Genomic DNA, 18,116 nt, shown 5'->3' with positions numbered 1-18,116 from the left:
GCAGTGACTGCCACCGTGTTTCCTTATCTGCCAAACAGGTAGAAAATTGTGATACCTACTGTAGGAGACCAGAATATGCCTCCCCAAAGTATGAAAGATTATTGGGCTGAAGACAATGAAGAAGAAAGCACAGAAAAGCTCTCTGCCTTCCCTCTATTGGCCTAAAAGCATGACACAGATTTGGAGTTTGTTCTTCCTCCCTCCCCTAAACTATCACAGAGGGCTCCAATGAGGAGTTGTTGAAAAACACGTGAAGAGCTTGGCCCCGTGCTCACTGAAGAGCATTGTTTGTTAGCATTACAGCATATGGTTAAGTTCATGGTCAAGCAGAAGTCTAGCAGATCTGGATTAGAATCCAAGCCAAGGGATCGTGAGCAAGTCCTCTCACCTCCCAGAGCCTCAGTTTGCCTGTATGTAATTTGGAAAGAATAAGAGTTCCTAGGGTTATTGGGAAGGTCCAATGAGCTAATGAAGAGGAAGAGGTCGGCACACATGATTTTTGTCCATGTTTAAGGTTAATTTTTTTAACGCAACGCTGCTATTAGTGTCTCACGTTTATCTTCTCCCCTTTGGAAGCTCTGCGGTCCAGACTGCCCGGTTCCAAGGGGGTGTGACCCCAGGGTGGGCAGGGAGCTTCTTGGCCCCGCCCCTCAGGCGGTGGGCGGGGCGAAGCGGGGTGCCCTGGCGCGCGCGCGCGCGGCGGCCCCAGGTACGCGGACAAGATGGCGGCGGCAGCGGTCGACAGCGCGATGGAGGTGGTACCGGCTCTGGCAGAGGAGGCCGCGCCCGACGCGACGGGCCTCAGCTGCCTGGTCAACCTGCCGGGCGAGGTGCTGGAGTACATCCTATGTAGCGGCTCGCTCACGGCCGCCGACATCGGCCGCGTCTCCAGCACCTGCCGGCGGCTGCGCGAGCTGTGCCAGAGCAGCGGGAAGGTGTGGAAGGAGCAGTTCCGGGTGAGGTGAGCCAGCGGCCCCGCGCCCCCTGCGCTGCGCCCCCCGGGGGCCCGCCCGGCCCGAGCCGCTGCCCCCGCGCACCCCGCGGCCGCCCCGCGCGTGGACCCCACCCCGGACCCCATCCCGCAGACCGACAGACAAAGGCCTCCAGGCCGCCGAGTCCCCGGCCCGCGGGGCCACGCGTGCGACCCTCGGGTGCCCAGATGGCGCACACCGGGGCGCCCAGTGGACAGGCCCTCCGTGAGGGAGGACGCCGGTAGCATCTCAGCCAACCCGTTTTGCGCGCTTCTTTTGTGCCCGGCTCTGTGCTAAGATGTTTACATGGATCTAGTGATGCAGCGATCTAGCGGGCGCAGCATCCTCCGGTTGGTTGGTTGGTTGTGGACAGCACAGATTTCGGTGTGGCCCCGGGATAAAAATCTGGCCCTGCATTACTCTCTCAGTGACCTTGTGGGTAGCGACTTCCCGTTTTGGAGCTTCGTTCATGGATTTTGAGCGGTGATGATAATTAGAGTTACCGTGGTTGTTAAATGAGATGGTGCGTGGGAAGCACACACACAGGGCCCTGGCTCCTGGGAGGCGGGAGATCAGTGTTAACTGTCATTGTCATTATTATTGTTGTTGCCAGCTCTGTCCCTATATTATTGATGGAGAATGGAAACATAGCTTTCATGTCACCATGCCAAGGTCACACTGAGTGAGTGCCTGCGTGCTGGGTGCAGATTTGAACTGTGTCCGTGGCCAGGGCCCCTCTTGCCAGCAGACTGTACTGGTGTCCCTGTTTTCCAAGGCTGCCTTTGAGTCTCGGTTAAGCTGAGGGGGTGTTTCTCTCCTTGTAGGTGGCCTTCCCTTATGAAACACTACAGCCCCACCGACTACGTCAATTGGTTGGAGGAGTATAAAGTTCGGCAAAAAGCTGGGTTAGAAGCCCGGAAGATTGTAGCCTCGTTCTCGAAGAGGTTCTTTTCAGAACACGTAAGGATCTCTTGATGTGGCTCTAAGCTTCGGCCTGTATGTGTCTGGATCTGTAGGCATTAGCTCATCCAGCTCTGTTTGCTATCTCCCTTTTAAATGCTGTCACAATCCCTTACACACTTTCACGGCTGTAAGAGTCATTGTGTCCTTTTCCTGCTATGTAACGGCATAAAGCCATTTGTCCCTGCCAGCTTTACTTTTCTAAAGCCAGAGAGAGAATGGGGGTGGAGGGAGTAGGGAGGGATGTTCAGCACTACATAGAAGGGATCCAGATCAGCGTTACTTCTACTCAAGTGGGTCAAACCTATTTTTTGCAACCTCCACATGATTGGGGGAATCGTCAATGACTGAACGCTATAAATTTCTCCGAGTTGTTTTCCTGTAAGGGTTGACGAAATTAATATGGTTCTTCTCTCTGGCTTTGCAGGTTCTACCCAGTAGTGAACTGCATTATTTGTTAAGGTAACAGAGGATTAAAAGCTGCCTATAAATCAGAATTATTACTCCTTCAAATAAAATTGTCTTGCATTCATTATCCCTGAAAAATTGTTTTCTTTTAAATTAAATATTACAGAAATGTATGGTGTTTTTTGTTTTTGTTTTTTCCTTCCCTAAAATATCTCAGGGAAGTTTTTATATCCACTCTTGATTCTGAACTTAGAACTCTGGGAAATATTCTAGACTGTTTTCATCAAACTATCAAAAATTTCTGGTTGGAGGTTAGAAATGTAACCAACCTGATTTATTTCACTATTCTGTTTTATTAAGACTATCTAAGTTTTCTAATTTTAATTACTCATAGTTAATGGCTTTTGTACAATTTGAAATGTTTTCAAGATTTTTCAAATTTTAAAAGGGAAAATTTGAACTTTGGACAAATTTGAACTCCCCTCTGAGGCATAAAAATAGATATTCCCTGGTGAAATTCATTTCTATAAATGTTTGTTAATGTTAGAATAAATAAAATTTGTGTTCTACTTTAGGGAAGCCATGCCCTGGCTAAAAGCATTTATAGTCTCAAATTATTAATACTGGGTTAAACATGTTTGTGCATACCTATTTTGGCAATAGATGGCTCAAGGCAGTTGGTTATGGGCTACTAGTTTGCAGCCTCTGCTTCTAGTCTTATCTGGTTTTGTGTGCATTTTTAATAGTCTGTGCTTTTGTCTAATAATGATGGATTATTGTGTTTTTTCCTTAGTTCTCTCTTTCCCTGTACCACTGCTTAATTAGACATATGTCAAGGACTTTGAACACAGCAGGAGCATACTTCAGATTGATCTGTGTGGGTGGGCGATTGCTTGAGCTCAAGACCCTTGTTCTCATATTCTCAAAATGTACACAGGTTTACCTGAAATGTCCTGGCTACTTTCACAAAGAAAAGTGGGGGGAGTCATAAAATTTTAAACTGAGAGCATCATAAAGCCATTTGTATCACCACCTCAGTTTACAGAGGAAAAAACACCCCCACTGAGTTAAAAAAAGTTGTCTAACACACTTGGCTTACCTCTCTAGCCATCTTCCCCCAGTTGACTATCACAAAGACTGTGTGAGATAGTTACTATGAATTATGAAATTTTATAGTTTTAGTCTGTTTTGGAGCTATTTTTTTCCCATTAGAACTTTGTTTATCAGTTTCAGAAAGCAATTACTAATAATTTACAAGTAACAAGATCTGAACAAATTATTTTTTATTTCCATATTTCTTTCCACCCACAAAGGGCAGCATTAGGATATTGCAGGATAGGTATTACGACTGTCCATCTTTGCAGCTCAAACTTGTGTGTGCAAGTGACAACTATGTTAATACTCATAATTGAGGCCTAATTGTGTGTCTTCATAGGTTCCTTGTAATGGCTTCAGTGACATTGAGAACCTTGAGGGACCAGAGATTTTTTTTGAGGATGAACTTGTGTGTATCCTCAATATGGAAGGAAGGTAAGTCATAGCTTTAACAGGAATTTTTTGTTCGTTTGTTTTAATAACTCCAGAATAGATTTCTGTAATATGTATGTAGCTCAACCCTAGAGCATGTGTCTCGAAATACTTTATATCTTTCCATAGTTATATTTTGAAAAGTATATAAGGTAAATACACCAGAACAATTGATACATAAGGATACCTTGCAAAAATCCTTTTGGAAAGGAAAGGGAATTAATGTTTAGCACTATTGTGTGTGCCAAACACTGTGTGTGCTCTGAGCACTTGTATCTGTATGTCAGTTAGAAACCCCTTGGCAATATAAATCATTCCTCCTTTGTTATTTTCTTTCCACATACCACTACCAAATTTGCCTGCCATGAATCAAATATTTTTTCAAATAATTTCTTAAGCATATCTTAATTCAATGGATTTTTTTTTTTTTTTTACAGTTTCTGAATTTTGGTCCAAACTAATCTTTCTTTGGTCTTGAACACTGTAGGTATTTGGTTGAATCTTTCTTTTATCTCTCAGTCAGAAAACTGTGTAGTCTCCTGATCAAGAAGAGCCCATTATCTCTCCGTGATTGCTTAATGTTTTTTCTGCCTTATATTTTCTCCTGTGGAGGTTAATTTCCAGTTCACCTAAAAGATAACTTGGCTTCCAGCCTAACTTGCCTGTGGAAAAGATTTTCTGCTCTAAAAGTTCTGAAAACTTGCTAGTGATAGAAGATAAGAATACTAGTTTAGCATCTTCCTTAAGAGAAATCATTGGGAAATATCTAACAAGGCATGAAGTATTTTTGTTGTTGTTTCTTTGGGGGATTTGGGAGAGAAAAATATCAGTGGGAACAACTGGGTAGAGGTAAAATATGTCACTATTCTAGGCCTTGGATGAGTTCAGATGCAGAGGTCATTTTTCCGTTTCTATTTTGGTTTATCTATAAATGAATTGAAGTATGATCTAATAGTATTGTGCAGCCTTAAAAATAAAAGCTGACTTGTATTTTTTACAAATGTGCATGTATAGTGGTACTTTTAAAAATACGTATATGTGATTCCATTCATACTTTATTGGTGGTTTTGATTTGAGGTACGGACTTTGTTTTTTCCTATTATACCATTACTCTTTTCCACTCTGTTCCCTCCTTTTACACTGGACTTCCCTGCCCCCACCGCTGTCATTCCTGGTAAGAGCCAAAGTTGTATTCTTCCATGTGATTAGACAGATGATGGGGAAGTGGGTAGGAGGATCATTATTTCACAAATTGAGATCACATAATAGGTACTTTTCTAAATTGTTTCCTGTCATTTAGCGTTACCATAAGGAATTCTATCCTAATCAACTGGTAAAAAATCAAATTCAGGCTCAGCAGCACCTGTAGCTCAGTGAGTAGGGCACTGGCCACATACATGGAGGCTGGAGGGTTCAAGCCCGGCCCGTGCCTGCTAGACAATGACAACTGCAACCAAAAATAGCCAGGCGTTGTGGTGGGTGCCTGTGGTCCCAGCTATTCAGGAGGCTGAGGCAAGAGAATCACTTAAGCCCAAGAGTTTGAGGTTGCTGTGAGCTGTGACGCCATAGCACTCTACTGAGGGCAACAGCTTGAGACTCTGTCTCAAAAAAAAAAATCAAATTCACTTTTGTTAATGACTACCTATTATTTTGTAGTGTATTACAGAATTTATTTAAACATTCTCCTATTGATGGGCAACCACTTTTTCTTTTTGTGTCACTGTGAAGAGTGATATTTCTAGTGGTTTCATTTCTAAGCAATAGATTCCCAGGGATGGATTTCCTAGGTCAGATTATAGGATATTATTAAAAAATATGAGGGAACATATCTTTGAATGTTAAGACTTACTATCACAGGGCGGCGCCTGTGGCTCAGTGAGTAGGGCGCCAGCCCCATATACCGAGGGTGGTGGGTTCAAACCCAGCCCCGGCCAAACTGCAACCAAAAAATAGCCGGGCGTTGTGGCGGGCGCCTGTGGTCCCAGCTACTCGGGAGGCTGAGGCAGGAGAATCGCTTAAGCCCAGGAGTTGGAGGTTGCTGTGAGCTGTGTGAGGCCACGGCACTCTACCGAGGGCCATAAAGTGAGACTCTGTCTCTACAAAAAAAAAAAAAAAGACTTACTATCACAAAAATGTCAGTTCTCTTAAAATTAATATATAAACTTAATATCATTCTAATTATGACCCAAACAAGGTTTTTTGGGAGTAAGGAGGATTTTGTTTCCTTTTTTTTTCCTTTTATTTGGATAATATTGTCATAAAAGCTATACAGACTACTAAATTCACAAGAAGAGCCAGAGCAAAAAAAAATTTTTTAATCATGGCAAACTTGCATCGCTAAATGTTAAGACATATTATAAAGCTACATATAATAAAAACAATGCAGTGTTTAAAACACATCAGTAGCAAAGGATAATTAAGAAATATGGGGGCAGCACCTTGTGGCTCAACGGAGTAGGGTGCTGGTCCCATATGCTGGAGGTTGCAGGTGCAAACCCAGCCCCGGCCAAAAAAAAAGAAATATGTCCTAGGCTCGGCGCCTGTAGCTCAAGCCGCTAAAGTGCCGGCCACATACACTAGAGCTGGTGAGTTTGAATCCAGCCCAAGTCTGCCAAACAGCAATGACAACTACAACCAAAAACATGGCTGGGCGTTGTGTCCCAGCTACTTGGGAGGCTGAGGCAAGAGAATTGCTTAAGCCCAGGAGTTGGAGGTTGCCGTGAGCTGTGACGCTACGGCTCTCTACCCAGGACAACAGCTTGAGGCTCTCTCAAATAAAAAGAACGAAATATGTCCCAGAATAAAAGATAATTTAATATAACTCTGAGGGGAAAAAATGGTTGTTTAATAAGTAGTACTGGATACAGCTGAAAGACAATAAAATGTGTGTGATATACAAAATGTATTATAAAGAATCAAGCAACTGAAATTTCAAAATGATCACAGTGAAAACCCCTCAAGAAAATAAGAAACTTCATGTACAATCTCAAGAAGACCTCCTTAACTAAGACTGATAATGCAGAATCAATAAGTGAACATAGACAAATGATTTTGTGATAAAAAATAAACGTCTGTATGACCAAAGAAACCATAAGCAAAGTCAATAGAACTCTTAGGAATTTCCAAAAAGAAATTGAAAAATGTACAGAGGACAGGGGGACAACATTCCCTGAAGAGGAAATCCAAGTGGCCAACGGCAGTCACATAAAAAATCTTTAAATTCACTATTCAAAGAAATGTTAGGTAAAATAACAATGAAATATTGCTTTTTTACTTACCAGATTAGCAAAAAAGACTGAAAATACACAGCCAATATAGACATATATTGTTATGATGTTTTTAGAATTAAATATTCCCTTGGCCTGACATATTCCCAGCCAACGCCTGTGGTTTAGAGATGGACAGCGTAAGGAGGAGGAAACATAGGGACCTTATATAACAAATGCAAACATTGTACCTAATTGTTTATACCCTTATACTAAAAACAAAAGTAAGAAACAGTTTCCATAAATATTCAGGCATCAATCCCTGGGCATATGAAAACAGTTTGCTTTTATGATATTCTATGTGGTCTTAAAAAAAAGAATATAGGGCGGCGCCTGTGGCTCACTCGGTAGGGCGCCGGCCCCATATACCGAGGGTGACGGGTTCAAACCTGGCCCCGGCCAAACTGCAGCCAAAAAATAGCTGGGCGTTGTGGCGGGCGCCTGTAGTCCCAGCTACTCGGGAGGCTGAGGCAAGACAATTGCTTAAGCCCAGGAGTTGGAGGTTGCTGTGAGCTGTGTGAGGCCACGGCACTCTACTGAGGGCCATAAAGTGAGACTCTGTCTCTACAAAAAAAAAAAAAAAAAAAGAATATATCCTACAATGAATATTTGAAACTGTATATTAAAAGAGCAGATATTATACACAGCTATGATTTAATTTAAAAAAGTAATCTGCATAGTAGAGTTTCTCTTATCCCCATTTTAAAAAAATAAAAGAGCAGATACTATTTCTGAGAAAATAGAATGACTACTACTGAGACATATTTTAGTAAAATTGTTGGATCTTAAAGACAGAAAAGTCCTTTGGGCATTGAGGCAAAAAAGATGAAGAGAAAATCAGATTATCATTAGTTTTCAAAAATTGTTAAATTGCTTTATGCCTGGGGCCAGGGGGAGGCAGCAGGGAGGAGAATATACCTAAGATACTACAGGATTGAAAGAAAATACCAGCCAGGGATTTTTATATCCAGCCAAACTGACTTCCAAATATAAAGACTGCAAATGAACTTATCAACCACAAGAATGTGGGGACTTTTCAGCTCTTCCTGATAAAGTTATTGGAAAATAAGCTATAAACAACTAAACAAACAAACAAAAAATACAGAGATACTGACATAGGATTGGCCATGAGCATTAAATACATATTTACTCATACAGTTACATCCAAATGAGGGTTATTGGGGAGAAAATATTGCATATGCAATGGCCATAAGCCCTGTCAGTGTAGATACAGTGTATCTGTTTTTGAAAAATGAATAGGCCTGGTGCCTGTAGCTCAGCAGCTAGAGCACCAGCCACATACACCGGAGGTGGCAGGTTCAAATCCAGCCCAGGCCTGCCAAACAACAATGACAACTACAACCAAAAAATAGCCAAGCATTGTGGCAGGCTCATGTAGTCCCAGCTACTTGGGAGGCTGAGGCAAGGAAATTGCTTAAGTCCAGGAGTTTGAGGTTGCTACGAGTTGTGACACCACAGCACTCCACCCGTCTCAAAAAAAGAATAAATAAACAATCAAACAATGAGGGAGAACATGGGTAAAATATGTAGCTGTTTTCAGTAATTGTAAAAGTGATGAGAATAGTAGTCATTACTCTGTGAATGGTGTATGTATGTGAATAAATTACATGACATTTTAATTCTAGTATCTCTTAGAATAAAGAACATCTAGCTAGAAGACACACCATCAGAATGTCAAAACCATATTTCTGAATTTGAAGTGTCAGAACTTGTGAGATATTTCACATTTAGATACAGGTGTATGTAAGTGCATGTGCACGTGTGTGGCTGTCCACACACTAAACGTACTAGCTCTGTCCACTGAAAAGGTCTAGAAACAACCCCACAGAAATGATCTTCCCTTGTATCCAGATTGCAATCTTTTTCTTTTTCTTTTTTTGCATTTTTTGGCCGGGGCTGGGTTTGAACCCCCCACCTCCAGCATAAGGGACCAGCACCCTACTCCTTGAGCCACAGGCGCCACCCCAGATCGCAATCTTGGTATAACATTTTCCACCAAAAGAAACTAGGGTTTTAGGAGAAATAACTCATTGTAGGTCTAATACTGGAAATTTGAAAGATGAACCTAGAGCATTTTGGAAGGCTGGAGCCAGATAGCAAGATAACTGACGATACTTGACAGCAAAAGCATTCCGGGGCCAAAATGAAGAGGAATCCCCTGACCAGAAGTGTGACAGTTTGAACCTCAATGTGGATAGTAACTGGAATGGATTAAAATGCATCAAATATGTTTAGCTCTAGGAATTTATAATATACTTAAAAACAATACTTAATTGGTCGCATTTGGAGAATAATAAGAACCTAAATCATCATTTTGAAAAATTGCAAGTGAAAGGAAAGATGAGCATTTATCCTGCCTTTCCTATATACTTTACCATTGAGGTATCAAATACTAGAAATGGGAAGTTTTTCTTTTAGAATTCCCAGCTAATAAATGAAGGAATTGTTGAATTAGAATATTACTAATTAACAAATTAACAGATCAATTGCCACTAACATCTTGAAAGAAACATCCAGACATTATTGCTTCCTGATGGAAGAATGTACTACCTCCTATAAAGTCATCTTGCCAAATAAAGGGAATCTGAATCTGATCAAGGCGTCTGTATCTAATTTATAGGAGATTCATGAGACAGAAGACCCTAAACTTACAAGTCAAACAACCAGACTTCTTCAACAAATAAAATATAAGGAGGAAAAAAAAAATGGAAGGAGAGCCTGTAGATGAAGAGATTTATAAGACTTAAAAACAGACTAGAGTGTTTAGGGATGCACATTTGATGGTAAGAATGTGTACCATAGAGAAAAGGAAGTGATGACCACAGAGGTATGGATTGTAATTGATTGTTTATTTTATAGAGGTAGGGTCTTGCTGTGTTGCTGAGGTTAGTAGTGAACTCCTGCTCTCAAATGGTCCTCCCACCTCAGCCTCCCAAAGTGCGGTGGTTACAGGTGGTTACACCCGGCCTGCACTGTGAATGTTGTTGGTTGAAGAGGGAGGAGACCTGTTGGATTGTCTGCAAAGTTGTTTCCTGGCACAAGTGGTAGAACCAAGAGTGTTTGCCTTATCAGGATTCATTCACTTATAATGATTCATTCAGCTACTCATTTGTTTCACGTGATTCTCTAGATTGATGTACTTTACAACTCAAAGACTAACATAGATAGAACTCTGCTGATTTTCATTTACCTCCCTCCGGAGTGGCGAGTTCTTTGTTTCTTCATGAAGTTTAATCACTGTCTCTCTCCTGCTTATCATCCTTGTGTATACTTGAAAGATCTGGCAAAGAACTTTATTCACTCAGTAAGTTTTATTGAGCGTCTGATGTGTGCCAGGGACTATTCTAGGCACTGGGGATACACCAGTAAACAACACATGAGAAAATCCTTGCCTTCGTGGAGTTAACACTATAGTCAGGGAGATGGGTGCTAAAAAATAAGAAAATTATTTATTATATTAGCAAATGAGAAGCACCATGGGAAGTGTTAATTACTCAAAGGGACATTTGAATCAGAACCTAGAAAGAGGTAAGAGAACAGACTACAGATCTCCAGGGAGAAAATGTTTCAGTCAGAAGGAACAGAGAGTGCTGAGGTGAGCACCAGCCAGCCATGGTAAAGAAAAACCAGGGATGTAAGGATGGCTCAGTGCCTGGATTGAGAGGGAATAGTAGGAATGGAGCGCTAATGGGGAAATAGTTCAAGAGACCTTTTAGTTTCTCATTAGGACTTGGGCCTGTACTTCAAGCAAGGTGGGAAACCACTGGAGAATTGGGGGTTGGAGATTGTGGTGATGTGACTGACCAATTAAACTGGAGCACACTGTCTGCCAAATGGAGGGGAGACTGCAAAGGGCATGATTTTTGTTTGTTTGCTTTTGTTCTGAGACCAAATCTAGCTCTGTTGTCCCAGGCTAGAGTGCTCTGATGTCCTAGCTCACAGCAACCTCAAATTTCCTGGCTCAGTCGATCCTCCTACCTCAGCCTTCCAAGTAGCAGGGACTGTAGACACCCACCACAAGGCTCCACTAGTGTTTTTGTTTTTAGTAGAGATTGGGTCTCACTGTGTTGCTCAGGCTGGTCTCAAACTCCTGAGCTCAAGTGATCTCACTTTAGCCTCCCAGGCAAGAGCCACGTGCCCAGCGAGGGTGATGTTTGAAGCAGGAAGCTCAAGAGGATATTGCTGTAATACAGACAAAAGATGATGGCAACTTGGGTGAGTTAGTGAGAAGGGTTCAGATTTGTAATATACTTTGAAGGTAGAACTGATAGCATTGGCTGAGGGGCTGAGTGTGGCTTACCAAAGAAAGCAAGGCATCCAGTATGACTTGGAGGATTTGGGCCTTGCTGGAATGATGGAGTTGCCTTTATCTGAGATGAGGGTGACTAGGAGAGCAAGGTTTAAGGTGCTCAGAGCTGTCTAAGTGGGGGTGTGGAGTAGATAGGTAAGAGTGTTTGTATGCACAGGTCTGGAGTTCAAGGGAGAACTCTGTTCTGTAACAAAGTGGGGGTTGTCAGTGCTGATGATAAGTGAAACCATTAGACTGGAAGAGCTTACTCTGTCAGTGAGCACAGAACCTGAGGACCCCAACGCAGAGAGCTCAGCAGAGGGTTCCAGGTGCCTCCCTGTCCCCTGAAGCTTAACTTGTTTTGTAGTCTTGATTTTTTATTTTGCTTTGACCAAAGATATAGGCAAGTAAATCTGAAGCCAAACATAACTGTTAATAATTTAGTGTTGTATTACAAAAAGTCCTAAACTGTGCTATCTGCTTCCATGACAATAAGTATGATAAGAGTGTGGGCTAATTTTACTTTTCTTGTTAAGAAGACTGCATAGTAAGTTTAGTGTAAAGCAAAAAAAAAAAAAAAAAAGATAATTGAAGGTTTTCAAATCTTAATTCTTATTGACTTACTTGTTTCTAGAAAAGCTTTGACTTGGAAATACTATGCCAAAAAAATTCTTTACTACCTACGGCAACAGAAAATTTTGAATAATCTCAAGGCTTTTCTTCAGCAGCCTGATGACTATGAATCATACCTTGAAGGTAGGTCTTTTCTCAGACATGTGGGCAATGGTATTTCAGTTATGAGCAGTTGTGGGAATTGTCCTTGCTAGTAAAGGAATAGAATAGTAAACCATGGTGCACAGGCTTCTGTAGGTTGGGTTGTGTGATCTGACCAGCGAGGTGACAAAACTATTAAATGTAGAGCTAAGATATTATCAAAGTCAGCTAAAGAGATAGTGTTTCTTAAAGTTCAAAGTATGAAATTGATATATTAGCTAATGAGATCAATTCCCTATTTTTCTAAGCTTTAAAGCATCACTTCCAAATCCAAAATAAACAAAATCTGTTTTGTCTCCAAGTGACCTTGAACATACCCCTTAACCTCCTGGGTTGGAGTTTATTGAGAACAGAATGTTCTTGTGCATCAGTGAGTCTGTTGGTCCATAATAAGAAGTGAGGAAAAAGAAGTTGAGTGGACAGGCAAGATGAAAGAAATAACGTTTTGTTCTTACTAAGTTGAACGGGAACAAAATATGACTTCATTATTGGGGGAGGGGCAGGCTGGGTTTGAACCCGCCACCTCCAGCATTTTTTAAAACTATTTTTAATTACTATAATGTTATACAAACATGCCCATAAATTGTGGTTCTGAAATACAGATAGGATTGATCATCCACTTTCATTCCTTACTTGTGATTTACCAGCTTCGTTGATTTTCTTTTCCTTTCTAATGTGTCTTATTGTCATGTTGTCCTCATTCTGTTACTGTTCTCCTGTGGGCTGTGGCCATCTCTCCCACCACCAGCTTTCTAAGTAATACTTGCTTTCATGAACATCACCGTACTGCCCTCGTCAGCCAAAATATCAGTGCCCGTCCAGTCCAAAACCCAGCTTCCTCACTACTCCATGTGAAACCTGCAATGTGGACAACTGATATCCTTTTTTAATTAAATCTCTGCTTGCTTTTCAATGCCTTTCATGATCTCACCCTCCTCCTTCACTCCAAACCTTTGTTCCTTTCTCCCCAGAATGTCCACTCTGCTGCAGTCTGGTGCTCTACAGATACACCTCATCTGTGGTGTCTCTCTCTCGTAATTCTCTCTCAAAAGTCCAGCGGAAGCCTCACTTCTTTTGAGTTTCAACTGACTTCTCGCAGATTTTCTTAGCCTCAGAGCTACCACAGTAGCACTGAATAGTAAACGGCCTTGCATTCTTTCCATTTCCCATGTTATGCTCTGGTCCATGTGTTACGATGCCCATATGCCCCACAATGCCTAGTGCAGATGCTGGTTGATTGTAGGAAAGTCTAAAAAGAAAATGAAAAATCTGTTTTAGTTGATTAAAATAAAATATCCTTACCCCAGAATCCTCCCAGGTAATACTGGAGTTGAAAGTCATCATATTTTCTGTTTATTTCACAGTTGAGAATAGAATGAGGAGCTTTAATTTCTATAGCTTATATGTGAAAACAAATACTTTTTTTTTTTTCATTTTCCATATACGAAGCTGTAATTTTCAAATAACCCATCCAAATCAGTGGCACTGGGAAGCCCTTGAAGGTTTTTAAGTAGTTGAGTAACTGGAAGTTGGCTCCAGGACTTTGATCCTTGATGACTGACTAGAATAACCTGGATGCTGCTGAAGGCATCTGGAGCCACAGTGTTAGGGTAGAAGGTACCTGAGAAGCATGGCCTGACCCCTGTAGTTTACGGGGAGGGAAGGGAGGGCTGGTGGGGGCCCAGGAGCCAGCCTCTCCCCACTGAGGTCTTCTGACACCCTGTCACCTACTTTCACCCCCTTGGGGCATTGGCAGAGAAGTTAAGATTCTGAGCTGGTCTGAGAGCTCTTAAATTTAACACAAATTGAGGGCTTTTTTTTTTTTTTAGGCAAACATGAAACAAAGTTTATTGAGGAAGAGAAAGATACTCTTACAGAGTAACAAGAAAGCTTAGCATGGGTGGCGCCTGTGGCTCAGTGAGTAGGGCGCTGGCCCCATATACTAAAGGTGGCCGGTTCAAACCCAGCCCCGGCCGAACTGCAACCAAAAAATAGCCAGGCGTTGTGGTGGGCGCCTGTAGTCCCAGCTGCTCGGGAGGCTGAGGCAGGAGAATCGCGAAAGCCCAAGAGCTGGAGGTTGCTGTGAGTCCTGTGACATCATGGCACTCTACCGAGGGCAGTAAAAAAAAAAGCAGGATACATTCGCCTTTGACAGCTAACGCGCCTGCATTGCCAGGGCAAGTAGGCAAAGAGGCCAACTCAAGGGCTTTTCAAGTGAAAATGTCCTCTACCCAAGTGATGAAGTTAGCCCTTCATTCTGTGGCTAGAAATTTACCTGAGGCTGTGATAGAGATTTTTGGAGACTGTCTGCAGTGTGCTCTGTATGACTTCATAGCTGTAGCTTCCCTGTTTATCTCATTTAAAAGCAGGGTTATCTACAGAGTCCATTTACTGTCCACCCTGGAAAGGTGTAATTTGCTGAAATGGCATGGCTGTCACTGAGGGCTTTCCACATTTTTGTAAATAAAGGGACTGTCTTATACCATTAAGTTTTCAGAGTTGTTGGATTTTGAACCACTAAGAAAGTCAGAGAAGGAGAGAGAAATAGTTTGAAAAGATCTCCTTTCTTTCTTTTTGTAATAGAATGTGGGAATATGCCATGTATCACCCAGGTTTGTTTTTGGGGGGGGGGGGTTGGGTTTTTTTGAGTCCACAACCTCTAAGAAATGTTTAATTTATTAAAAAAAAAAAGTAAAGTGTAAACTCCTTTGTTATGAAAATGTTTCTTGTTCCTTCTTAGTGTGTTAGCAGCAAGGCCTGCCAGCTGAGATAAGAAGTTTACCTAGTGGGGTGATGTAAATAGCCATGGCCTGGGTTGTATGGGGTATAATAACAAACTAATGAGAACAGAGTGAAAATAAGCATTTATCCCACAATTCTTGTTCATTTTCAGGTGCCGTGTATATTGACCAGTACTGCAATCCTCTCTCAGACATCAGCCTCAGAGACATCCAGGCCCAGATTGACAGCATTGTAGAGCTTGTTTGCAAAACTCTCCGGGGCATAAACAGTCGCCACCCCAGCTTGGCCTTCAAGGCAGGTGTGGCATTGCTTTGGATCCAACTGTATTTTTAAAAAAGAGGAGTTGGTTAATTTGGGAGATTTGTTAGTGTACTTTTGTATTATGTCATGAAAAAGTGAGGAAAAAAACAACTGCATGTTTACTTGGACAGTGTAAAACACTTTAAATACTCTCTTCTCCCTAGATAGACAACACTTAATTAGTATTTTAAGATATTGCCTCTGCCTGCGTGTCGTGGGTTGTTTTAGGCACAGTCACAACCTTACCTGTGTTTGTGTCCCAGAGTAGATCTCTGTGTTTCAGGTGAGTCTTCCATGATAATGGAAATAGAACTCCAGAGCCAGGTGCTGGATGCCATGAATTATGTCCTTTATGACCAACTGAAGTTCAAGGGAAATCGAATGGACTACTATAATGCCCTAAACTTATATATGCACCAGGTAAATATGGCTGGAGTAAAATACTATTTTAAGCTCATGTGTGATTATATTTCTTGAAGGCAAGTACTATATCTTTTCCATCTCAGAATGCCTGGTGAAAGTCATTTTTCCTCCACTTTACGGATCTTGATGTGGATTTTATCTATTTCATCATGGAGTGTACTTTGTGTACAGACCCTTGAGATAAATTTCTGACTAGAAATAGGTGTCTCTGTAGCTCAGTTTGGTCAGTTTTTGTCTTGTGAACACTGAACTGTGAAATTCATCAGGGCCCCTTTTTTTGCACTGGCCTCTGGGCAGGTTGGAGCAAACCTCTGACCCAGCTACATGAAGTTTGTATAACTTTGATATTTATTTTTTATTTGCTTCCTGCTTGGCTCCATTTGCATATCTGTTTTGTTGCTTTACCTGTACTTAACATTTTATTTTGTTTCATCTTACACACTTTTCCTTAAAATGGTCTTAAATTCTTTCTGGAAAAAGGAGGGACTAAATCAAGGGCTGGTAAACTTTATACAGGGCCAGGCGGTAAATTATTATCTCAGCTTTGCCGACCATATGGTCTCTGTCTTTAACTACCAAGTTCTGCCATTGTAATGTGAAAGGAGCCCCAGACAATACAAAAACAAATGTGTGGGTCTGTGTTCCAACAAAACTTTATATATGGACATTGAAATTTGAATTTCATGTAATTTTCATATGTCACAAAATAGTATTCTTTTGACTATTTTCTCAAACATTAAAAAAATGTGAAATCTATTCTTACCCAGGCTGTGCAGAAATAGTTGGTAGACTGGTTTTGGCCCATGGGCAGTAGTTTGCTGGCCCCTGAGCTAAATAAGTAAAATATTTGTCCAATTAAACCTCAAAAACAAGCATCAGGCCTGATACACAAAAGCTACCTAATGAGAATGTTTATTGGAAGAATGAAAACATGTAGGTCATCATGGTGAATCGTGAACTGGCAGCATTTTTTCTCCTTTAGGTATTGATCCGCAGAACGGGAATCCCAATCAGCATGTCTCTGCTGTATTTGACAATTGCCCGGCAGTTGGGAGTCCCACTGGAACCCGTCAACTTCCCAAGTCACTTTCTATTAAGGTGGTGCCAAGGCGCAGAAGGGTAAGCCATCCAAGACACATTGTAATTGGTTGTGAGTATTCAGTCCCACTGTGTCAAGAGGGATCCTGGTTTTTTATATTGTTAGGTGCAACCAAACAGAGGTCAAGAACAGGACCAGGGTAGGAAGGAACTGTTTTATTTCCTGACTGTACCAAGTCAGTGTTTTGGTTGTGTTATTGTACTATATTTACACAAAGATGTTACCTTCAGAGGAGGCTGGGTGAAAGCTACTCTGTATCTTTACATGTTGCTTGTAACCATATGGTGAATCTATAATTATCTCAAAAGAAAAAGTTTAATTTAAAAAAAATAGAACTAGGACTTCAAGGTCTTAAGGTAGCTGTCAAAGTCCTTTTGTTTCAAAGCAGATCAGATCAAAGAGTTCTTAAAGAGATTCTTTCTTTCTCCCATAAAGTCTCCCCCTCCTTCCCACATAGCTGTGCAGGAGGAGAGGGTGAGGAAGGGCAAGAAAAGGGAGAGAATGAACAGTGTAGCCAGGTGCTCCTTTAGGCAAGGTTGGTGACTGATGTGAACTTTAGAGACCTGGCTAATGATTTCTGTTTTGTTCTCTTTTTTTAAATCTAGTATTCTATAGGGCAAAAGCTTATTTCTAGTTACAATCTAGCTTTTCTGAAAGAAATAGTTAATCAAATAGGTAGAAATGCCTTCTCATATCTCCCATTTAGGGGAAAAAGAAAAAGTTATTTACCTATCTCCTATTCTTTGAAAATACTTCTTAATGCTTAACTCTGATACCTTCTGGTGACATGATGGGCAGTATGATACGAAGTCCAACTGGGTTCAAACCTATGTTGGCTTCCTCTGAATCTTAATTTCTTCCTCGGTAAAATGAAGTTAATGTTGTCTTAACATGGCTTAGAGAATTCAGTGAGACCACCCAGAGCATTATAAACCTAGGAGAGTTTCTGATGCCATGTAGGAAAAAAAAAAAAAAGTACAGTTGGTCTCTGTGTCTGCCTCCTAGTTTAAGAAATAAGACGTTACACAGTTGACTCCTTCTGGGTATTCTTCCTTATCCCTTTCTCCTGCCTCTCCTCTCTACAGATAACAAGAAGTTAGTTTGAAAGTGTTATCTCCATACGATTTTTTGTAGTTCATTACATATGTGTGTTTTCTTAAATAACTGGACAGGTTTCTCTTGTTTTCCAAGTACGTGTTTCTAAAAATACACTGGATAGTTTAATTTTGGATGGTAGATACCCATACCCATTTTCCATTACTTTAAATGAGAAAAATGATTTTTCAGCTTTCTTGTCTTACCAAATAACCAACCTCTCCAATATCTCTCATATTCTT

At 41.3% G+C, this 18,116-nt stretch overlaps 1 protein-coding gene across 3 annotated transcripts in view; it reads left to right on the top strand.

Annotated features, from left to right (window-relative positions):
* The first annotated feature begins 687 nt into the window (after nt 1–687).
* Nucleotides 688–18,116, top strand: part of FBXO21 (F-box protein 21) — a 40,965-nt gene continuing 23,536 nt past the window's right edge. For 2 of the 3 annotated variants that reach the window (XM_053588134.1, XM_053588135.1), the window contains exons 1-7: nt 690–961; nt 1,796–1,931; nt 3,775–3,869; nt 12,076–12,197; nt 15,109–15,255; nt 15,541–15,677; nt 16,663–16,799. In XM_053588134.1, the coding sequence (XP_053444109.1) occupies nt 723–961; nt 1,796–1,931; nt 3,775–3,869; nt 12,076–12,197; nt 15,109–15,255; nt 15,541–15,677; nt 16,663–16,799 (1,013 nt within the window). In that variant the 5' untranslated portion in view covers nt 690–722. Of the gene's footprint in view, nt 962–1,795; nt 1,932–3,774; nt 3,870–12,075; nt 12,198–15,108; nt 15,256–15,540; nt 15,678–16,662; nt 16,800–18,116 lie in introns of all 3 variants that reach the window. The other variant, XM_053588133.1, reaches the window with a different exon arrangement.

Source organism: Nycticebus coucang, chromosome 4 (genome assembly GCF_027406575.1).
Source record: "Nycticebus coucang isolate mNycCou1 chromosome 4, mNycCou1.pri, whole genome shotgun sequence".
In the NCBI taxonomy this organism is placed as follows: Eukaryota; Metazoa; Chordata; class Mammalia; order Primates; family Lorisidae; genus Nycticebus; species Nycticebus coucang.
The sequence above is the reverse complement of the archived record's forward strand: the minus strand, read 5'-3'. Positions and strand labels throughout refer to the sequence as shown.